Here is a 25,244-nt window from a genome sequence, read left to right on the forward strand (position 1 = left end):
CACACACACACACACACACACACACACACACACACAGGTCTGTCAAGAGAGGAGCATCTGACTGTGGCCTGCCATTTAAGCTAACTGAAATCCCTGCATGCATAATGAATGGAGCACCCAGGGCACAAAGTCAACAGGAAGCATGTATCACATATAGTACATGCATCTCATTTGCTTTTCTTCAGGCTTTAATTCTTCGCATTCGGTTTCTCTCGGACCACCTGCTGCCTCTCGACAACAATGACGGAAAAACCAAACACAGGACGGGGATAAGAGATAAAGAAGGCAAAGAGAAGAAAGTACAAAATGGTTGTTTACCTGACATAAGGGTGTGTGTTTCTTAATTAGTTCATCCCTTCCTTGCCCACAGGTCCGCTTTGGGTCTTTGGTCCTTTCATTCTAATTTCTACATACATAACAGGACACTTCATCTGTAAACATAGCAGCTAATTAACACCTGCCAGTCTGACCAGAATGAAAACATAGCATAATTAGCCACAACACACACACACACACAGAGTTGCGTATCTTTCCTGTAAACTAGTGTTTTTCAACCTTTTCAGAGCCACGGCACGTTTTTTACATTGGAAAAATTTTGTGGCACACCACTAACCAAAAATGTTACAAAATGTCACCACGACCTCACACGTGCATCAAGTCTATGGGAGGAACAAGGTAGGTGTTGCCACACGGACCAATATTACATTGCTCTGCCAGTCTTTACACCACAGACACTCCACAGTAGCCACGTTTTTACATCACCACTTTTTCTCTTTCCGAATGACCTTTCGGGAAACAATGGTATCTATGGAAAGGAATATTCCAATCTCTTGTCTACATGCACCGTGAAAATCAACCAGAATAGTCAATAGGGCATGCCCAGTAAAACGTAAACATCAACATCACATGATACCGGCTTCCCCGAGTTATTCTTTCACTTGTTGGAATAACTCCGTACTGACAGTTTTTTGTCCGTCCAGTCTTGAAATTTAGTTTGAATCAAAAACAAACTTTGCTTAGTCCAGTGTCGATTGCTGGCCTCCATTTTTAAAAGTGAAGAACGTCTGGATCTGCGTGTTACGTCATATCTGAGCATGCGCTGAAAGAACGCACCCGGGATCAATTTAAACAGGAAAAGATCACATTCAAACTTGCTAATATTTTGTAATTAAACTCCAGACATGTTTTATATACGTAGATATGTATTTTCTTTTTTAATAAAACTGGACTTGTGAATGGCGTATAGAAGGGTTCCGAATGACTTCCCGAAAACAGTGGTATACATGAAAAGGAATATTCCAATCTCTTGTCTACATGCGCCGCTATAATCAAACATAGTCAATAGGGCATGCGCAGTAAAGCGTAAACATCAGCATCACGTGATACCGTTTTTCTTTCACTTGTCGGAATAACTCCGTATTGCCAGTTTTTCCTTCGTCCAGTCTTGAAATTTAGTTTGGATCAAAAACAAACTTTCCGCAGCAGTCCAGTGCCGATTGCTGGCCTCCATTTTTAAAAGTGAAGAACGTCTGGATCTGCGTGTTACGTCATATCTGAGCATGCGCTGAAAGAACGCACCCGGGATCAATTTAAACAGGAAAGATCACATTCAAACTTGCTAATATTTTATAATTAAACTCAGGACATGTTTTATATAGATATATATTTTCTTTTTTAATAAAACTGGACTTGTGAATGGCGTATAGAAGGGTTTAGATTCTGTTCCACAGATGGCGCTAATGCACACGAAAGCTGCTTGCCAACCGCCAATAAACAACAGAAGAAGAAAAACACCACGAAGAAGGCGGCACCCTGACAAATTTCCTTTTGAGCGGGTACAAGATACCTCAATCGGATTGGTTAAAGGAATATTCCATCCCTGTTCAATTCTTTCCATTTGAGCAAATAAACCAAATGCAATTGGAATATTTGGGTCCATATATTCATGGCTATTGACATAATATTTGCAAATGATGATTAATCAATGTTAACTATAAAAAGTGATATTGGATAATTCCTCACGGTACACCTGACGGTTTCTCAAGGTACACTAGTGTGCCGCGGCACAGTGGTTGAAAATCACTGCTTTAAACCCAAGACTGAACAAAACCTCAATGACGTTCTGGCGTTTCATAGTAGTGACGCACTACCGTAAATGATAAAAACTTGCCGTCACGGGTTGGTACTGCAATGGGGGCTGCTAGCATTGCAGCTTACAGATTCCTGTCCAGCGATACCCGATTTCATAGCTGCATGAGAACTTATGTGTATGTGGTATAAGTAAGACTTTCACTAAAACTCGACTTACGATGCTTAGGAAAAGTTATTCCCAACCAAAGAATCTGTCATCATCAGCAATGTGATTAAAACGATTAATCACAAGAGTGGAAATGTCTGTTGCTAAATGTGCTTTAAACAAATAAATATGCTTCCATCCCCCCCGTCTATGAGGCTGTCTCCACTCTAACAAGCAACTGATGTATGCCGTTCCGCTGGCTAAACAACATTGTAATAATTTATTTGGCTGTCCGGTCCCTCGTCTACTACGAGTGGGCATCCGCACCCATCCACACCGCATTAGGCGGGGATGCCGGGCTTCACTGAAACTGTGTTTCCGCGTGCGCTTCATCGTAAAGCATGACTAGTGTGCGTGTCAGTGAGAACGTGAGTGATCGGGTTAACGAGCAATCAAACAGGAAGGGAGAGAGAGGGCGGACATGACAACAAGGAGAGTATTCGTTTCGTGTTGAATAACATTTGACTACGCTTAAAGGAATTTCCTGTTCCAGCAGATATTAAGGTCTTTTAGTCGTGTCTAAGTAAACTATTGGTACTTTGACACCAAATCTGGCAGGTTTGCTTTGTGCTGTGGTTTAGTGAGGCTCCAGGAATAGTTGAATCCAACCAAATTGTCTAACGAGGCCAGCGATACGGCCATCTTCCCAACAGTTCCACGGCCACGTAACATGACATGACAGGCAACATTTGGCCTTCAGGCAAGCAAACATCAAGCTTCAGATGAATCAACAAAGAAATTGTTCGGTGCAACCCGTGTTGGGAATCTGTCTGAATGTTCTGAGCTCCTGTTTGTATGCCGGTGTCGTACTGATAAGGATAAGAATGCTGGCCAAATTAGCGGCAATATTTATGGTAATGGATTTATTTCATTTGAACATGCATCAGGTTAGAATTGAACGCATCACATAATCGGTTCACAGTTCCACATGTCCAAAAGGAGTAGGAAGAAGCAAAGCTTATTAAATCCTACCCCTCCATCTGGTACTTTTACAATCAGTAAGTATTAAATTTGTTCACTTCCTGCTTTCTAAATATAACTTAAGTGTTTTTTACTTTAATTTAATTTAATTTAATTTAAATAAAATAAAGTAAAATAAAGTAAAATAAAAATTAAATTAATTTTATTTATTTATTTGTCATGTACCGAAGTACGAGGTGATATGAGCATCCAATGCCATAATGGGTACCATAGTAAGTGTCAATATAGTGATATATATAGCACATCATGACTGGTTCAAGACTCTAAGGGTGATGGAAAAAAATCGGTATTGGCATCGGCCGGAAAAAAAAAACATATCGGTCGATCCCTACACTTGGGTGCATCCCATAATCAGTTCACAGTTCCACATGTCCAAAAGGAGTAGGAAGAAGCAAAGCTTATTAAATCCTACCCCTCCATCTGGTACTTTTACAATCAGTAACTGTTACATTTGTTCACTTCCTGCTTTCCTAATATAGTTAGTTGTATTTTTTTTATTTTATTTTTGTCACGTACCAAAGTAGGAGGTGATATGAGCATCCAATGCCATAATGGGTACCATAGTAAGTGTCAATATAGTGATATATATAGCACATCATGACTGGTTCAAGACTCTTCATCCTTGTATTTAGCAAACATCAACTGCTTGTATTGTTTAGTACCCGGAGATGAAATCAAGGAAAAATGTTCCCCAAATTACTCAATCCACTAACGGTACTGCATTCCCGGCAGTCTTGGGGAAACTATGAAGACTATTACACGTTGAGGTGAGTAATGGGTTTACGGGACTCAAGTAGTCATTTTACCCTCCACTTCATTTCACTGGTTAAAAAACAGCTCCTGCCAAAAGCTAAAGAATGTGAAAGAGAAATGAACCCCCCCGGCCCCAAAGACAAACAAATAGACCTCAGAGTCGACGTGTGCAACCCTCTCTGGAGGTTTCTAGGTAGTAAGTAAATACACCTATCTTTTCTCAGGAGCGTATGAATGTAGGCTAACGATTAGACGTCGGGTTCCACGTGTAAGCCAACGAAAGCCTGCTCTGTTTTTCCAGATGTGTGAATAGGCACTTAAAAGTTAAGAGGGGCGGCTGATGTGAAAGTTGAGGGGGGGGGTGGGAGAAAGTGTTCGCCCTATCAATCCCGCAACTTCCCCCCTCCCTCCGTCTCTGTGCTACGTCGTTATCAGCAGATACGAAGCCGCTCAGGAATGAAAGAGTACAGCTGCAAGCGTTTATTGTATCACTTGTCTGAGTTCTTGCATAGTTCTTTATCACGCTTGAAACAGCTATTGCTTCCGCTCCCACACAATTTTCTTCTCTGCCTACCTCTCCTCTGAATCATATACTCCCGTTTCACTGTCCACTTGGTAAAAGAATGGGGGGGTGCGAATACGCATCACGGAAGCACATCTACATCTATTTCAGACATTGCATGCCACCCGTCTTAGTCTGAAAGATGTGTTACAAATGAAAAGTTACAGTAGTATCGATCGAGGAAAAAAAAAACCACACAATAGCTGAAACCGTGAAACACAACGTCGAGGCTTTATTCAAGCTGAAGGTTAGCCACATTGTTAAGCACGCTCAATCTCTAAATTTGATTGGATAGTTAGAGTCGTACGCCCTTGAAAACCAATGCACACCTCCTTACAAAGTGAACAAAAAAGGACAAAACCTTGGGAACCCGCTAGAGCCCGTTTGCAATGGTGCATTGACCCGCTAACTGCAGATTTTAAACCAACACTTTACACCAAGGGTCTCAAACACGCGGCCCGCGGGCCAAATGTGGCCCGCAGGACACTAGTTTGAGGCCCCCCGCCTTGATATGAAAGTTTAATGTTAGTGCGGCCCGCGCAAGTTTGATATGGATGCTGTATGGTATCATGTACCCAGAAAAAAATATTACGTTTGATTAATGTTCATGTTAAAGGTTAAATAACTGTTAATAGTTATCCTCCCTAGCCATGTGGAAGTGGTAAGTTTTTGGCTTTTTAAGTTTAAAGGAAATAACTTGGAGGCTACCGTTTAGGTCGCTAGCTCTCTAGTTTGCGAGTTAGCATGTGTCTCAAGACCCTGCAGTTGCGCAATATGTTGTAAATAAAAAGAGTATAAATGTGACTATAGTCGTGTTTTGTCATGTCTACAGGGCTCTAATAATGCTTTGTTCATTTTAATCTGAAAAAAATAATTTGTCTACCCACCAACTATATGTGGTTTCTTAAGTTTTTATTATTTCCCGTTTTATTATTATTATATTTATTTATTACTGATTGATTGATTTTCTTTATTCTTGATCTTATTTTGTGTAGAAAAATAAAACGGAAGATATTTGAGAACAGTGGAATGTTTTATCAGAGCTTTTCTTGTAGAAAATCGGAACCAAAGCAAAGTTTATTCATTTTTCTGTTTTTAATAAATGCGTTTTAATAAATGCGTTTTAATAAATGCGAAACCTGATGCGACCCAGCCTCGCCCAGACCCTAGCTCCAGTGGCCCCCAGGTAAATTGAGTTTAGACCCCTGCTTTACACAATAGAGGCTCGCACTGACCTACGTTGACACATCAATAATCCCTCAAAAACTTGTCAAATTGTCGTGTTCTTGTTGGACCAACTTCCGGTCCCGGGTAAGTGAAAGGGATATGCAAGCCCTGGCTTTGGTATTTCACACAAAACACACACACACAGACCGACAAGGACACACACAGAAGCATACGGTGAATTGCAAGATGTACTTGACCGTGGTAAATAAAGTACAAGTGGTTGGTTTGGGGCCTATGCAAGGTAGGAGCGTGGCTAACCTAAACCACATGTGGCTGCCGCCGTTTCACAGTCCACAAGTACGAACGCCTTTGAAGTGCATGTTTGGGTAAGACGGAGATAAGGCACAAACTTGGGAAGCTGGTGCTTTTAGTTAGAAGCTCCTCTGCACCACAACGGGGATGTTTTAATCCTCTGTAACAAAGCTGTTTACTATTGTGCATAAACAGAAGTGACTTTCCCCGAGGCTTCTGATTTTAAGCAATTATCAGCGTAGATAATGTTGAGTTGCTGTAAAAAGTCCAAAAACACACACATACGTATACACTACGTGTGGACACGATTGTTTTAAATCATTTTATGAGATACTCATGGGTGTTTTTAGGTTTATAATCGCCCAACTGCATCCTACAAGGCATTTCAGACAGAAGAATTAGAAGAATGTTAAAAAGCCCGAAAAGCGATAAGATCACAAATGCGCCAAAGCACTTGGCTTTTTTTTTTTTTTTTCACCTTTAGCACGGAAAACAATAGGTCCCAACATGAAGGTGGCCACTTAATACGTTCTTCAGGTTGCCACTTAGGTACACGGTTGCCTTTCGGTCAAAAACCAACACGCAGACTACAAGCGTCCTGTTTCAAGGTTGTACTTAACTTCATTAAGCACACGTCCAACATTGGCATTAACCGTACAAGACACTCCTGACTTAAGGTAGTGAAGTGTGTATCGGTGTGTGTGTGTGTGTGTGTGTATTGGTGCATGTTTGTGAGACTGAGTGCAAGAGACATCTGATGTCACAGGGAGGCATGGCCGTATCTGTTAACTGTTAGTCCAACAAGACAGCTCCCTTTACGTGCAAACTCGTGCACACGCACGGACACTTTGTTTACCTTTGGCCCAATTCTGACAGTTAGCCAAGTCCCGTTACACAATAAAATAATAAAAGCCATCTGTCTGAAAGCCACGTGCAGATATTTTATGCCTCTGTGCGGCTACTACGGCGTCTCCCTCTGACGCCGTCATAAACCTTTCAAATTTCAGCATTTGAATCAAGCGTGTGGCATACAATTCATTCATTCAGTCATCTACCGTATTTTCTGGACTATAAGTCGCACAAGGTCAAAAATGTATAATTAGTTAGAATAAAAACATACCTAAGTCGCACTGGAGTATAAGTCGCATTTTTTGCGGGTAATTTATTTTACAAATATTTGACTAAACCAGACATTACGTCCTCTTGGCAGGCAAGTTCTAACAATAAAAGAATAGAGAACATGCTGAATAGATGTAAGATATGCTAACTGCCAAATGATGCCAAAATGTGGCCCGCAGAACACTAGTTTGAGGCCCCCGCCTTGATATGAAAGTTTAATGTTAGTGCGGCCCACGCAAGTTTGATATGGATGCTGTATGGTATCATGTACCCAGAAAAAATTATTACGTTTGATTAATGTTCATGTTAAAGGTTAAATAACTGTTAATAGTTATCCTCCCTATCCGTGTGGAAGTGGTAAGTTTTTGGCTTTTTAAGTTTAAAGGAAATAACTTGAAGGCTACCGTTTAGGTTGCTAACTCTCTAGTTTGCGAGTTAGCATGTGTCTCAAGACCTCAAGTTGCGCAATATGTTGTAAATAAAAAGAGTATAAATGTGACTATAGTCGTGTTTTGTCATGTCTACAGGGCTCTAATAATGCTTTGTTCATTTTAATCTGAAAAAAATTATTTGTCTACCCACCAACTATATGTGGTTTCTTAAGTTTTTATTATTTGCCGTTTTATTATTATTATTATATTTATTTATTTATTTCTGATTGATTGATTTTCTTTATTCTTGATTTGTTTATTTTTCATCTTATTTTGTGCAGAAAAATAAAAATGAAGATATTTGAGAACAGTGGAATGTTTTATCAGAGCTTTTATTGTAGAAAATCAGAACCAAAGCACTGAAAAAGTTTGTATATTTTTCTGTTTTTAATAAATGCGTTTGGTTTTTTTGGAAAACCTGATGCGGCCCAGCCTTGCCCAGACCCTAGCTCCAGTGGCCCCCCAGGTAAATTGAGTTTGAGACCCCTGTGCTAACACAATGGTTATTCAGCTAACAAAAAATAAACATGAACATAAAAGGTGTCCAGTGTTTATGTAACATAAACAGTTTTTAATTTATAAGTCGCTCTGGAGTATAAGTCACAGGAACAGCCAACCTATGAAAAAAGTATGATTTATAGTCTGGAAAATATGGTATATTACTTGTTGGCTTCCTGGAACCTTTTATTGCAAAATGCTGATCTGAAATCAGCGAGGAAGGTTTAAGAAAAGTGCCAAGTGGCAAGAGCTACTGCTCTACTAGAAAAACAGAAAAGAAACGTGACAATGCACTTAAGGAAACTACAGTACTGCACATACAGTTTTAGTATTACCTTCAATTCAGGAGTCAAATAGGTTTTGTGGCCCCAAGCGTGTTTTCATTTGGTGAAAACGGTTGCTGGCCCCTGGTTTAGGAGGTCTGAACTGATTGGGAAGACCAATAAAGGCATTCCAACAAAGAGATAAAGAAAGGCAGAAAGGGAAAGACCTTGGACAGGGGTATTTGGGTGAGGAAAAGCTGAAAAGGAAAATAATGTTCCTGGTGTTTTGAGTCATTGATGAAGCAAAAAAAAAACACACCTTTTCATTTTGAAAGAGATAATATATCAATATTTTGGTCCAGTTGGTTCCTTTCTCACCTTATCATTATTGGTTTATAAACCGAAACACATGGGTAGATTTATTTATCATGATCGCAAAAGTTCTCATATGTTTGCCATGTTTATTTCCAGGAGGATTACCAGGATATCTGAATCTCCGTGTTACACCCGTGTTACCCTCGGTGTGACCTACTTCACAATTCACGGCATTTTCACCTTTCAAATAATCTGCACAGTTTATCCCTGTAACGCAACACCATTCAGTCTGGATTAGGCCTAACCAAATCCCCGCCCTCGCTCTTGTTGGGAGAGAAAGCGCAGAAACAGGAGACGTAGAGGAGAAGAAAAGTGGGAGGGGGGGGGGGTGTAAAAGGGGAGGGGTAGTAAAGTAAGTAAAAAAGTACACCAGAAAAGGAGGTGGGTCTGCAGTTTGTGGGCGAGCCATAAAAGAAGGGAAGGACTGACTCCAACCTCTGGGAATTGAACATGGATGTGTGAGGTGAGAAGAGTCCACCAGACACAGTGGAGTCGGCTCAGTTTGAATATGGCAGTGGTGTGGATTCTTCTATTCGGGTGGAACTGGCGTATATATCAACAGATATGAACGTTCAAATCAAACATCTCCAGTTAACCGACAGTACAGGAATTTAACCGCAAAGCCTTGTCTTATCTCATTCTGTGGAAAAGATCTCTCTCGGCAAGGCAAAGGGGTATCTAGATTCTTTTGTAGTATTTCTTGCGGGTATGGAAAATTTCAAAACAGGCTTGCATGTGGACCAATAGAATCGAAGATACTTATGTAAAACCCACTGGTAAACCTAAAACCCGAGCCAAAGCTATTGTTTAGTTTTCAAGTGAGCAGGCAGTCACCATTAAGGAAGGTTCTTAGGTACTAAAGTCCTTAGTATCAGGGCTCGCCAATAACGACGTACCGATGTCCCGGGGCAAGTTAAAACAAATTTGGGGCAAGTAAATCCAATCAGTGATATTCCCGTCGGGCAAGTGCACTTTGGCATGTCATACTTTTTTAAAAGCGGTTCTTGTTGGGTGTTGGTAAAACACGGACTGTGTAATTCCGGTGGTAATTTGCAAAGCAATCCTTGCAAATCTTGAAATGGACCAATCAGAATCGTTTATTTAGACCGCGATCCATCGTCCAAAGTCCGCGTTTTACCCACACCCGTTCTTGTTCGCAATCAACCAATCAGTGATGGTTTGACTAGGAAAACATCTATCATGGCGACCCTGCCAACAACTTGTGAAGGAAAACAGCAAAAAGTGATGAACCAGTGCCTCCTAAACAAGCATTTTATTAGCGGCAGCAAATCAAATGATGGCACAGGTGAGTGAATCACATTGCTGTGACAATTTGAAGTGGTCACAATGAAACACCACCGATTAGATCCAATACCAAGTGCTGATTTTGCACAAGCTACAAAATCTAGCGCTTCCATTTCTCTGTGTATTTTTCTCACCTTTGCTTCACAAATTATTGTTTGACCATTGAGCATTTTTTTCTGGATTAAAAACACTTTACTAGTACACAAATGTGTCTATTCAATAATGTTTCATTGTGGTGCACAACTTATAAATATCACTGCTTACTACGACTACGATGTGTAAGGTAGTATGGCATGCCATGTTAACATACATCTACACTATTTTTCAGACATTCCTCCAAATACAATGCGTCAGTACTATTATCTGATGAATTATCAGCATATATTGATATATGATATCATTATGGCAGTCTTTTCATTTTACATGGGGCAAGTTCGGGCAAGTAGTTCTCACCTTAAGGATTCCCCATGGGCAAGTCATTTTTGTTTTTAATGTAGAGCCCTGAGTATTTTACTGTGATTCAGACAAGGATGCTAGCATTTAAGCATTTTTAGACTGCTAATAGAGGTCGCTATTGTATTGGTCACTCGCTTGTTGGTAGGCCTTTTTTTAAAAGTTGAGGCATAGTCGGCTAATCTAGGCCACTGACAGAAAGACGCTGTTACAAGTGATGGACATGCGGAGGATCGACGCCATGTGTCCGCAGTCAACCTGCCATCCAATGACAGTTGGGCTGCATGCAGACAAGGCGGGACAGCAGGAAGACGGAGTGGTTTAAGGAGCACGAACGATCTGTAGAAGTTGGGTATCTTATGATCACCCTGATACCCGGACAGATGTTTTAAGTCAACTAATCATTTATTACTCCGGAATATCTGCTTGACAATTGGAATCCTCGGCCCAACACTGCGGTGATATGAAGATATAAAGACGGTATAGAGTTGGTAATCTTAATGGAGCGGTCATCCAACTGTAAACCCTTGATTCACACTGAAAGGGTTTATATATCTCGAAAGCTTTTCCAGCACTCTTAAAACCAAATCAGCTTAAAGAGGAGAGTTACTGGACATGGATGTAATGACACTAAGAAGAGGGGTGGGGGGGGCTGACGAAAAACATCCCCTGGGATTTTCTCATGACTGGGATCAGGAAGATCAGGGGACTATGGTATACTGAGCATAGACTGCTTATGGCTACTTTGGTGTGTGTGTGTGATGCCGCTTCATGACAGATGTCCTCCTAACTGGACTAATGGAAACCACTTCAGCCAGTGCCCATCGCCGCATACACAGACGCACAAAAGAGCCCTTTGGCGACCACCTGAAGGCGGTTATAAAGAGGCCAAGTCTAGCAGACATTTTTTAAAGGCACACGCCAACTGTCGCGTTTACTCGCCATCCTCAAAATAAAGTCCTAGAAAGTAAAATAAATTTCATGGATGATTTATCTCCCTCTTGAACAAATGCTAATGTCGCTCGCAAACTGAAGAGTTTATCTTGGATTGGCTAAATCAGGGGTCTCAAACACGTGGCACGCAGGTCACTAGTTTGAGGCCCCCGCCTTGATATGAAAGTTTCATGTTAGTGCGGCCCGCGCAAGTTTGATATGGATGCTGTATGGTATCATGTACCCAGAAAAAATTATTACGTTTGATTAATGTTCATGTTAAAGGTTAAATAACTGTTAATAGTTATCCTCCCTATCCGTGTGGAAGTGGTAAGTTTTTGGCTATTTAAGTTTAAAGGAAATAACTTGGAGGCTACCGTTTAGGTCGCTAGCTCTCTAGTTTGCGAGTTAGCATGTGTCTCAAGACCCTGCAGTTGCGCAATATGTTGTAAATAAAAAGAGTATAAATGTGACTATAGTCGTGTTTTGTCATGTCTACAGGGCTCTAATAATGCTTTGTTCATTTTAATCTGAAAAAAATAATTTGTCTACCCAATTTGTTTCTTGAGTTTTTATTATTTGCCGTTTTATTGTTAGTATTATATTTATTTATTTATTACTGATTGATTTTCTTTTTTCTTAATTTGTTTATTTATTTTTCATCTTATTTTGTGTAGAAAAATAAAAAGTAAGATATTTGAGAACAGTGGAATGTTTTGTCAGAGCTTTTCTTGTAGAAAATCGAAACCAAAGCAAAGTTTATTAATTTTTCTGTTTTTAATAAATGCGGTTTTTGGGGTTTTTCTCACCCAGACCCTAGCTCCAGTGGCCCCCAAGTAAATTGAGTTTGAGACCCCTGGTCTAAATGTTCTTGAGGTTGAATTCCTACTGAATTGCTATTTTTGGATAAACTTCCCAAGCCTTTTAGCGCTTTCAAACGATAGTTGGTGGTACGACGATGTGACCCGGTTCCGGGACTACGATCTTGAGAAAGTTACACTACAACCAAGTGAGTCATCACATTTGGTTTCAGTGGTTTGATCCTGTGGTTGGGTTGACCTCAACATTAAACATTTGCCAAACATGCAAGCACACTGCTAGAGTCGGGTTACTGTGACAACCAAGTAACTTCATATTTGAGGTTCAAAGCATTGGCGGTTTCGAAAAAAAATCCCTCCCAGTTTGACTTTGAATAATTAGAATATGAGCTAAAATAATGGGTATGGGGGACGGAATTTTTTAATGTTGAAAGAATAGCTTTGCTTGGATGAAAAACCAAATACAGATATATCTTCTTCCAATAAATTAAATCCACTTTCAACAGATTGATGTGACAAATCTTGTCCTGTTGACGTTCCCGACTCCTACAAATACACGCGAATGCGAAGTTCCACTGGTCGAAAATCCATCGTCTCTGGTTGACTTGAAATCTACTAAGATTAGCTGGAACACATGTAGGACCTGCCAAGGGAACTTGTCCTGCCTAATGTGAACTGACAGAATTTCTGCACAGCAGCACTTTCATTAGGCTCCTGTTATTTTGGTATTAAACGCGTTTCAAAGCGGAGAACTCCACGCATAAAGAGATGGAAATGAAGAGCAACTTTGGCATATACAAGACAATGACTTTGCATGAAGAAAAAACGGTAATATTTCCTTTGATTTCTAGGAAGTACGGATGTTAAATTGTAAAACTGAAAACACTGTGGGAAAGCGCCGCTACACCCCGACCGCCCCTCGTCGATCCGAGCCGTGCGAAGGCGTCTGTGGTTTATGTTACTAAGCTGTCACTTTCACAATGAACACCAACTCCCAACAAGCAGCCGCTGGGAGTGTTTGGAGTGTGAAAGAGTAAGACAGAGCGGGGTGGAAAGATAGAAGATATGTGTGAGACGGAGTGGAAGGAGGTAGGCCTTTTTCCCCGAGACCCTTTCAAACAGCCGCTGCAGGCCAAGAATGCGGTGCCGCTGTCGTGCTTCAACGCTCTCGATGAAGTGCGAAAGAAACAGAAAGACACGTTAGTCCGTTCAAAGTAGGGGGTGTTGTACTGAGGTACGTAAATCCACTTCGCTCCTCAGACTCCAACCTCCTGGCACTACCCTGTAAGACCAAGCTCCGAAACTGGGGAGACAGAGCCTTCTCCATCGCTGCCCCCCACCCTCTGGATCTCTTTGCCCCATTTAGTCCGTGTTTGCCCTGATCTTCCCAGTTTCAAAAAACAACTAAAAACCTTTATATCTGACTGCTGTGCCCCGCCCCGCTTTTACTCAAGCTTTAACTGTGTATTAACCAATCAATGTTGTATTTTGGTGTGTCTTCTACTCTGTTTACTTGCTTTATTCAACTCCATTCTTCTGTAAAGTGTCTTTGAGTATTTAGAAAAGCGCTATACAAATAAAATGTATTATTATTATTATTATTTATTATTATAAATGAGTGTGCTGGAGTGGTGGGGGCCCCGGGAGAGAAGGAGTTAAAGTCAAGTCATTTAATTTTGGGAGCAGCCTCAGCTAAACAAACAGCACCTGGACACTTCAAATATGGCGTCAAGCTGTTTAACTACTGACAGAGAGCAACACATGACGGGGTCCGCCGGCACAAACAAATGGTGGACAGAGCTGCAAAGATCTAAAATAATGCGAACACGCAAACAGTGTGTAGCTGCGAGAAAGTACTGATTCTTTAAGAAGTCGACAACTACAGATTTTTTTTTTTTCATTGACCGAGGCAATGAAAGAACAATTTCGGTGCTGCAAAACCTCCAAACACCACCTCGTGCTTCCAGTATGGTGTGTTAATAAAGTTCCATTCCAACTAAATGACATGCCAGTGAAGCTGAATGGAACCGACAGTGAAGACATCACAGATGGAAAGTGGGATGGCATAAAAAAAAAAAACACCGACCCATCAAACAACTAAAGAACCCCCCGGTCGAGGTGAAGATGATGCGCTAACTATAACGGTGACATTGGTGCCAAAAGTGTAACTCACCCTTCTCAGCGCGTCCCATGTGAGCTAGGTCCAAGGAAGCAACAAAGAACAATAAAACATAATTAGACATCAAATACATAAGACATACATTTGTATTATTAGTCGCTACGTGGTGCTTCTGAAACAACAACACCAGTCCCAACCAGGAAGTCAATTAAAGAAAAACCCATCACATCACACTTGGCACATATTTGGCTGTAAATGTTCAAACCCCCCGGCCCCACATGTGTTCCGGTACACCAACTTAAACCAACACATGGCCGACCTCAATCTTTAACCTCTCCTTCCCCTTACACTTGTGCTAACCCTTCAAATATTTACGTCCAAGTCTGTCATCACCTGCTGCTGCGTCTCTGTTAGTCGGGAAATGTGTTTTTACCATCATGAAGTGTTTTGATACAAATGTCTGATGTGCCTATCCACATTATTTGCATAAGTCATTTTTAAAACAGGTAACCTAAGACTACATTTGTTTCTACTAATAAGTAGAAGTAGAATAGAAGTCTTGAACCAGTCATGATGTGCTATATATATCACTATATTGACACTTACTATGGTATCCATTATGTCATTGGATGCTCATATCACCTCGTACTTCGGTACGTGACAAAAGAAAATAAAAAAAATACAACTAACTATATTAGGAAAGCAGGAAGTGAACAAATGTAACAGTTACTGATTGTAAGAGTACCAGATGGAGGGGTAGGATTTAATAAGCTTTGCTTCTTCCTACTCCTTTTGGACATGTGGAACTGGGAACTGATTATGGGATGCACTCAAGTGTAGGGATGGACCAATGTTTTTTTTTTCCGGCCGATGCTAATACCGATTTTTTTTCCATCACCCTTAGCCGATGGCCGATATTTGTGGCCGATAGTGCTTTTGCCTCCTCAATTTCAATGAAAAAATTACAATGATAAATATTACATATCTCATGTTGAAACAAATATTTATTGAAATGTAAACACTGAACACATAAGAATTCAGCTTTCTTAAACACACGTTTAAACCGCATTATCAACTTTAAAAGGAATAAATATTCAACCATGTGCAAAACTTTTCTGTTGTAGTTTAGAAAAATATATCGGCGACCCCTCGCACATATCGGCCGATACCGATTCAAGTAAAGAACGTAAATATCGGCTCGATATATCAGCCGGCCGATGTATCGGTCGATCTTTACTCAATTGTAATATGATGCATGTTCAAATGAAATAAAACCATAACCATAACCATAGAATAAGTAGGCTGACTATCAATAGGCGAGTGTTGATTTGCACACACCGCAATGTAATTAATCAGTCCAGAGTCTTGATTACTTAATCTGTCATTAAGCAGCCGTGTGCGGAACGGACTGTGCACTGATTTTTGGAGTGTGTATGCAGTGCAGGAGTGACTTCACGCTCCTGCGTACCGACAGCTGTGACCTGAGCCAACAGGGCACCAGGAAGATTGATGACGCCGGACCAACGCCATCATTCATCAGGGATATGATCTTTCCAGGATTCCGATCCGTTTGCAAACATGTCTGTTTCTATATTTTTCTAGCACACTCACAGTTTATGTACGTGTGGTGTTTTTGATGAATGGTTGGCACCCACCATGCCCTGCTCCAAAAGGAGTTAAAAGTCACAATTCTTGTCAAAGTCATAGCCAAGTTTTGGGAGCAGTATCAAAAGGTGGAACAGAAGTGGGATGGTGGCTTTGTTAAAAAAAAAAATAACAAAAAAAAAAAGCCGGAAGAGGTGAGTGATGATTAACACCCGAGACTCCCTTCTCCTGCGCTGTTGTGTCAAACACAAATATTTTAAGTATAGTGGGATTCTGTGACTGCAAACACACACACTTAATTTCCTGCTCCACTGGGTTCTGTGTGAAAGGCACAGACTGAACTTTAATGTCTGGATGTTCTGAGGTTGACTTTTTGTGTTTTGATGGAAACTCCAGTGTTTCCTACCACAAACACATTTGGCGCTAGCTGTTCACCCTGGCTCATAAACACAAAATATCAACACACTTGAATGACGCAAAAGGGATCACTGTTGCCAACTTAGCGACTGATATTAAAGTATGTACATCCCTCACTATGACCATTTAATAGTCAAAAATATTGAAAGACATGTCATATGTGATATTTTGGTCACTAGGCATCTGTAATGATACAACACATTGATGAGACATGACATTACCATGGCATGGCATGTCCAACAAGATGGAGTGAAAAGGTTCTCCCATTCAGTGTGGAAGTGGTAAGTTTGAACCCTTTTCTTAAATTTAGAATAAATAAATTAGAGCAAGGGTCTCAAACTCAATTTACTTGGGGGCCACTGGAGCTCGGGTCTGGGTGAGACTGGGCCGCATCAGGTTTTCCAAAAAAAAAAATGTTTAAACTTCGCTTTGGTTCCAATTTTCTACAAGAAAAGCTCTGATAAAACATTCCACTGTTCTCATATATCTTAGTTTTCATTTTTCTACACAAAATAAGATGAAAAATAAATAAACAAATCAAGAATAGAGAAAATCAAAAAATCAGTAATAAATAAATATAATAATAACAATAAAACGGCAAATAATAAAAACTTAAGAAACCACATATAGTTGGTGGGTAGACAAATTATTTTTTCAGATTAAAATGAACAAAGCATTATTAGAGCCCTGTAGACATGACAAAACACGACTATAGTCACATTTATACTCTTTTTATTTACAACATATTGCGCAACTGCAGGGTCTTGAGACACATGCTAACTCGCAAACTAGAGAGCTAGCGACCTAAACGGTAGCCTTCAAGTTATTTCCTTTAAACTTAAATGGCCAAAAACTTACCACTTCCACATGGATAGGGAGGATAACTATTATTATTATTTAACTTTTAACGTGACAATTAATCAAACGGAATAATTTTTTCTGGGTACATGATACCATACAGCATCCATATCAAACTTGCGCGGGCCGCACTAACATTAAACTTTCATATCAAGGCGGGGGCCTCAAACTAGTGTCCTGCGGGCCACATTTGGACCGCGGGCCGCGTGTTTGAGACCACTGATGTAAAGAAACTTTACACCAGCTTCTTTCATCAGGAAAAAAAGGTTTTTTGGCCCCTGAATTAGAGGCTAGCTACTTCTAGTTAGCTTGTTGGCATGCTACGCTTAAAGACGTGGTCATCACCTGGGTCCCTGTAGGGACACCAATGGGGGTGTTATTTCATGCCTACAGGCTTCTCTTAATAATAGTAAACATATGTGTTGCACTTCACGGAAATTCGGAAATGGTTGGGTGCAGAACCAATTAACCATGATAAATGAGGGACAACTATACACCCCCCCGTTCTGTTTCGAAATTTTGATGACGAGACCTATTGTTACACATTTTCATCTGCTATGGGTCTCGAACCTGTGACCATCCAATCCACATGCTAACAGCCTTATAGGACATTCATTCATTCAGTTTCTACCGCTTATCCTTAAGAGGGTCGCGGGGGTGCTGGAGCCTATCCCAGCTGTCTTCGGGATGGCCGAGAGGCAGGGTACACCCTGGACTGGTGGCCAGCCAATCACAGGGCACATATAGACAAACAACCATTCACACTCACATTCATACCTATGGACAATTAAAGTCGGCGATTTCAAACATCACACAGAGATGGCCAAGGGTGGGATTGAACTCGGGTCTCCTAGCTGTGAGGTCTGCACGCTAACCACTTGACCGCGTGCAGTTTGCTCAATTCCACTTTTTGTGTCTCGAAGGCCAAATACGCTGGGCCGCCATGAAAACCGGAGTAACATTTTGTGCTAGAGACTGGAAGGTCAAAGTCTTCGTATCTGCTCCTTGTCCATCTTTCAATGCCACCCCCCACCCCTCCCTCTCCCACCCCCACATTCATTCAAGCACACAAGTCTAATGAGGGATTAGCTAATGAATTCTGAGCAGATTAATTACATTTTCCACACGCGTGTGTGGGTGGCTGCGGACCCCATCCTCAAACTGCTCAAGAAATAAGCTCGTACTATTTTCCCGTTTTTTGGGTTTTTTTTTTTTATCATCAGCAACCAAATTGAAATCTAATATAGAAGATGCGCTTCGAGCAGAGACGTCGGATTTGAGATCCATTTTAACAAGAGAATGAATAAAACGGTTTTGACTTGGCAACATTTTACATGACTGGGGAGGGGTTTTCCACAGGAATCGAAATGAGACGAAAGAATTTCATACTTCTCTTTGTATCACTTTACTACAGAGGGCTTGAATGCACCACAATGGCTCTTTAAGTGACAGCACACACACACACACACACACACACACACACACACACACACACACATAGAGGACATGACAGCAAAACACACAGATGCACCCCTCCTGCCGTTTTCACAGTCTCGAGTGGAAGAGATGCCCACGGCCAAGAACCAATGGTTGCATGTTGTTTTTCCTCCTCCTCCTCACTCTCTCTTCTTCATGTGTTTTGCTGGGAAAACAAATTTTTATTTCATCTTCCAAATGATGCTGTAAAGTCATTTTAATTAAACCAACTTTGTACTTGCACTCAAAATACAAAAAAAAAACAAAAAAAAAAACATGATTTACAATTATAATTAAAGCGGCTCTGATGTGATGTTCAGCAGCAGCCGTCTAATTTGTCTGGAGAAGCTAATGGAAAACAATTATTTCACTTCATTAGGATTAAAGACACCACAACGCGGGGGTCACTGCTCGCTCCCGAGAGGTGACGGCGTTTCGAGAAGTTGTCACATCGACATGCAGTCAGTTATTGACATTGTAAAAAGGCAACGCCACAGACACGCCGGGGCCCACATTTATTACTCGGGAGCGTGGAGGTTGATAAGCTGAAATCAGGCTGCCGCAAAGCAGCGTTGATAAGCCACGAACGCCACGGAAAAACCGCTTCACATAAAACATCATCATTTATTATGGTATCATTTCATTTCGGGCATTATAAACATGGCGGAGTCATGAATAAGAATAATGCAAGAATAATGCAGCTAAATGAGAGCGGTTTATAGAAAGGACATCTGAACAATATCCCAAAGTGATTATGGGAATATATGACAGTTTTCCTTGCTTTCCAACTCGTCCTTGCGCGTCTTTGAAGGGGAAAGAGGATGAGCCGCAACTCACATCTCTGCTGTCAGTCACCGTTTAACCAATGAAAGCCATACATTTCAAATGGAACCATCACACGTTCACTTTTTGGGACGTAACCACAATGTCCTGCACCCGTGGGTGGGCATCATCGTCCAATGCAACCACGGACTTATGAGATGTTGTCTTGCGTCTTCTCGGCCACATTGACGGCCCACCTCCAGGCTATGTAAAAAGCAGCATCTCGTATTTACTTGCAAATTAACAGCACTCACATTCCCAGAGCGGCCTCAAAGAAATTCCACACATTTGTTGCCCTGCAGACCAAATGGCCCCCAGGGAGGAGGGGGTAGAAGGGTGGGGGAAAGGAAGGGAAGGGGGGGCAATAAAGCTCACTAGAGAAGTGGGTAATTAATGTGCAATTTTTATGCAAATCATGCATTCCGGAGCATACTGTTTTGCAAATTCACATGCACTTTCATACAGCTTTTTTTTGGGGGGGGGGGGGGACACTACACATACTGTATGTCGAACAACGACAGAAAGACAAACAAGCACAATCCCAGAGGTCAAAAAGTTGCTTTTTGTGCATTTTTCCGTGCAACGTTCGGGGTAAAAAAAAAAAGTTGGGAGTTTGTGCGCTATCGATGCACAGTTGTGCAAAAGCAGTTCTCTGCACAAACTAGCACCAGCGCTTTATTAACAATCATCAAGTTGAACACTTGAGTGTTTTTTTCAACAACACCGTGGTTTGAAGTTAAACAAATTAGACAGGAGTTCAAACTGCGGTGTTCGGATACAGTATGGAACATGACATATCCACCAAGTGACAATATGCTTTCCCAGTGTAACAAATGCATCCGCAAAGTGCACACATTGGCTGCAGTATAATATGAAGTATTCCCCAGTTATTCAGTACAAGCTAAATGACGCAATCTGTCAATGATCGATATCGATAAAACAAGTAGTAGGTGGTGATGAATGAACACAACCACAACTTTTTTTCCTCCTCCGTTTACACGATGTGCACAATGTTGCATGCTCCTACGCTAAAATAAAACCGATTACAGTGAACTTTTATGTAGCTCTAGTAAAAAAACACATTCAAAAAGTGACGAGCAAAAGAATAGACACGGTTGGTCTGTGCAAAGTAAGCAAATAGCAGCCTACTTGGCAAACAGCCCGAATTCAAACGTGAATCGAGCCTTTCATTCGTCGCAAACGCCTCTTTTGTCACACATATAATGTCATTTTTGTGTGATTTAATGACATTTAAAGGTATTTTACAAACCGCACAACAAGGACAGCGGATGTCGCTAACTTTTCCGGTCCGCCTTGAACACACCTGACAGGAACTCGCTTGATTCCAACCAGGAGTATTCACTTCAAACAAACATTTAAAAAATATATATCGGTTTGATTCCGTTGTAGCTTACCTGGTGGCATCTGCCCGGAGACATCACCAACAGCCGAGATTAGGAACAAGAGTCCCGGCAAAAGAGAGAAAAGTGTATCCATGTTTAAACCAAACCGTCCAGGCGAGAAGTGTGGAACACTTTCCACCGCAGTTAAGTTGACTTTCTTCTGTGAGTTTGTCCGTGTTCCAGTGTCTCTTCCGTGGCTTGTCGGTGCTCTTTTAGTGATTATTCCTCCTGCCGTAGCCGAGTCGAGCGCTCCATTCTCTCCTTTCTTTTGTGGCTTTTGGCTTCCCAACAGGCTCGCAGACAGGACGCCGTACTTTGACTGAGGCGGCGGAGCAGAGGCGCCTGCACGCGCTAGAGGGCGTGACGTCACACAGTGAGAGTTGACACACTACCGACACTTCCTGGTGTTTTAAAGCTAACAATATTCAGCATAACGTTCTCAAATTGTTTTTTTTCTCTCCCGCTACTTATTATTTACCTCATACCCGAAGAATGTACATACATACAAGGGAGAACGTTTAAACTCCACAACGACGTAAGTGCTTCAACAGGACTGCAACGTATTTGTGGCGGCTAAGGACGGCTCTTTGATGGGAAATTACAGTCGCCGTTTTTTTCCGTTAGAGCTTCAATTGAAAGTATCCACAGCTAGGAGACCAGGGTTTAATTCCACCCTCGGCCATCTCTGTGTGGAGTTTGCATGTTCTCCCCGTGCATGTGTGGGTTTTCTCCGGGTACTCCGGTTTCCTCCCACATTCCAAAAACATGCTAGGTTAATTAGCGACTCCAAATTGTCCATAGGTATGAATGTGAATGAATGAGTAGTAGGAAACAAAAGCATTTTTTGGTTTGTTTTTGAATACAAAAATTGTGATGTAATGTTTTGTTGACGTTATGTTTTTCCACTAAATAGTTGGAAATTCACAAATAATACACACCCTCAGACATAAAGTAGGTATTTGTCATTCATTTGTTGCAATCATTTTCATGCTGACCATATAAATAAAGCCATACTGTGTGTGTATATGTATATATATATAAGAAGCAGGCTGCACGGTGGTCGAGTGGTTAGCGCATCACAGCTAGGAGACCCGAGTTCGACTCCACTCTCGGCCATCTCTGTGTGGGGTTTGCATGTTCTCCCCGTGCATGCGTGGGTTTTCTCCGGGTACTCCGGTTTCCTCCCACATTCCAAAAACATGCTAGGTTAATTAGCGACTCCAAATTGTCCATAGGTATGAATGTGAGTGTGAATGGTTGTTTGTCTATATGTGCCCTGTGATTAGCTGGCCACCAGTCCAGGGTGTACCCCGCCTCTTGCCTGAAGACAGCTGGGATAGGCTCCAGCACCAGGATAAGCGGTCGAAAATGAATGAATGAATGAATATAATATATAGTAATATTTTTACATCAGGAATTAATTTTACACATATTTTCATACTTAAATTAATGTAAGCAACAAAAGAGCCATTCGGGAGCTCAAAGAGTCAGTTCTTTTTCGGACTGAATCACCTACCAATGAGGAGCCCGCTAAAGCCGTCAACCACTCAACAGTGCGTGAAGACCAACGTGGCCAAATCAGACGAAGCAGAGACCTTTCTAAGCCCTTCCCCATCTCCAGTTTTGGAAAGCTGGTTTTGTGCTGGAGCCGACCCTCTTCATCTTTTTCTAGCATGATGCTTAAGCTGACCACTGAAGACCTAGATGATAAGGACCGTGTCTAAACCAGGTTCCGCCTGGACAGCCATTTGTTTAATGTACTGCTCCCGCGGACCCATTTCAAGACTCAGGAAGGGTTGGTCCTGGACTTTTTCTTAGCAGATTATCCTGTCAACGACAAGCTCTACAGCAGGGGTCTCAAACTCAATTTACTTGGGGGCCACTGGAGCTCGGGTCTGCGTGAGACTGGGCCGCATCAGGTTTTCCCCCCAAAAAACAAAAAAACGCATTTATTAAAAAAAAAAAAAAAAAAAAACTTTGCTTTGGTTCCAATTTTCTACAAGAAAAGCTCTGATAAAACATTCCACAGTTCTCAAATATCTTACTTTTTATTTTTCTACACAAAATAAGATGAAAAATAGATAAACAAATCAAGAATAAAGAAAATCAATCAGTAATAAATAAATAAATATAATAATAATAATAAAACGGCAAATAATAAAAACTTAAGAAACCACATATAGTTGGTGGGTAGACAAATTATTTTTTTCAGATTAAAATGAACAAAGCATTATTAGAGCCCTGTAGACAAAACACGACTTATGCTTTATTTTATTTTATTTTATTTTATTTTATTTTATTTTATTTTATTTTATTTTATTTTATTTTATTTTATTTTATTTTATTTTATTTTATTTTATTTTATTTTTATTTTTATTTTTATTTTTATTTTCATCCTTGTATTTAGCAAATCAGGACCAGGTTATTCGCCTCGAGGTGCTTCACTTCCTCCCTGTAAGCCAGTTCGTTGTTGTCCTGAATGAGCCCCACAACTGTTGTGTCGTCCGCGTACTTCAAAATGCGGTTTCTGCTGTATTTGGGGCGACAATCATGGGTCATCAGGGTAAACAACAGGGGGGCTGAGAACACTGACTCAGCACATCTCTTATGTATACAATGGCTTGACATTAGCGTGACTATTACCTTTTTGGCCCCCTCAAAAGGTACAAACACCTACCTTGAAGTACTACCTGGAGTGCCGAAAAACCGCCACTGCTCTAAAACAGAGTACCAGCTAATACTTTTGATAAAAAACTATTCCTCTCAAGCGATGGCTTCATTGCAGCACTCCAGTTGAAGGATGAGCTTTATATTGATTACTTTAAATGCCAGAAAGCTGCATTCAGTGCCGTTAAGTCATTTTATACTTCCTCTCTGAATTCTATGTGCATAATTATATCATTGCTGTTATAACGCTGCCTGTACTTTATCGCCACTTTTCCGCTGAATAAATACGTTGCCTGGGTGCCGCCAATAGCGGTGACAGCGTGTCAGAGCGAGGTTGACAGAAAAAAATCTCTGAATTCTTGCGCTTTTTGTGCTATAAATATAGATGCTGAAAATGTCGGGGAAACAACAGTAAATATAGTCTTAGTGTTTTTTATTCCCCCTCCTCGATATAGAAGGTGCTGTTCTTGGTGTCAGGAATATTAGCATAGGCAATCTTAGTGTGGATCTGGAGGAGAAATACCTCTAATGAGGTTATTACAGCAGATGCATTGCTAGTGTGCACCGGTGATTTGCTGTTCTTCCGCCGTCCGAGCAGTAAATGGGAATTTCTGGCCAGTAAATTAGCCTGTTTTCCCAGCGGTATGGATCTTTCTCGTATTGTCACTTTTGTCTCTGCTGAAAGTGACTCTATCGAGTGCACTATTGTCTATGTCAGTGATTTTCAACCACTGTGCTACACTAGTGTACCTCGAGAAACCGTCAGGAATTATCCATTATCACTTTTTATAATTAACATTTATTAATCATCACTTGCAAATATTATGTCAATAGCCATGAATATATGGACCCAAATATTCCAATTGCATTTGGTTTATTTGCTCAAATGGAAAGAATTGAACAGGGATGGAATATTCCTTTCCCCAATCTGATTGAGGTATCTTGTACCCGCTCAAACGGAAAGTTGTCAGGGTGCGTTCTTCTTCGTGGTGTTTTTCTTCTTCTGTTGTTTATTGGTGGTTGGCAAGCAGCTTTCGTGTGCATTAGCGCCATCTGTGGAACAGAATCTAAACCCTTCTATATTTTATTCACACAAAAAAGAAAATATATATCTATATAAAACATGTCCTGAGTTTAATTATAAAATATTAGCAAGATTGAATGTGATCTTTTCCTGTTTAAATTGATCCCGGGTGCGTTCTTTCAGCGCATGCTCAGATATGACGTAACACGCAGATCCAGACGTTCTTCACTTTTAAAAATGGTGGCCAGCAATCGGCACTGGACTAAGCAAAGTTTGTTTTTGATCCAAACTAAATTTCAAGACTGGACAGACGAAAAACTGGCAATACGGAGTTATTCCAACAAGTGAAAGAAAAACTTGGGGAAGCCGGTATTACGTGATGTTGATGTTTACGTTTTACTGGGCATGCCCTATTGACTATTCTGGTTGATTTTCACGGCGCATGTAGACAAGAGATTGGAATATTCCTTTTCATGGATACCATTGTTTCCCGAAAGGTCATTCGGAAAGAGAAAAAGTGGTGATGTAAAAACGTGGCTACTGTGGAGTGTCTGTGGTGTAAAGACTGGCAGAGCAATGTAATATTG

General features: G+C 40.9%; 1 protein-coding gene across 22 annotated transcripts in view; it reads right to left on the bottom strand.

The window, feature by feature from the left end:
* The window catches only part of ptprk (protein tyrosine phosphatase receptor type K), a 119,778-nt gene extending 98,393 nt beyond the window's left edge, over window positions 1-21,385 (bottom strand). For 2 of the 22 annotated variants that reach the window (XM_058045910.2, XM_058045946.2), the window contains exons 1-2: window positions 20,979-21,377; window positions 14,440-14,463 (exon numbers count right to left, since the gene is read on the bottom strand). In XM_058045910.2, the coding sequence (XP_057901893.2) occupies window positions 14,440-14,463; window positions 20,979-21,060 (106 nt within the window). In that variant the 5' untranslated portion in view covers window positions 21,061-21,377. Of the gene's footprint in view, window positions 1-14,439; window positions 14,464-20,978 lie in introns of all 22 variants that reach the window. The other 20 variants (XM_078794552.1, XM_058045965.2, XM_058045957.2 and 17 more) reach the window with 16 other exon arrangements.
* Between the last annotated feature and the right edge of the window lie 3,859 nt (window positions 21,386-25,244).

The sequence above is a fragment of the Doryrhamphus excisus genome, linkage group LG11 (genome assembly GCF_037039965.1).
Source record: "Doryrhamphus excisus strain RoL-2023G ecotype Guam linkage group LG11, RoL_Dexc_Guam_v1.1, whole genome shotgun sequence".
Taxonomy (NCBI): Eukaryota; Metazoa; Chordata; class Actinopteri; order Syngnathiformes; family Syngnathidae; genus Doryrhamphus; species Doryrhamphus excisus.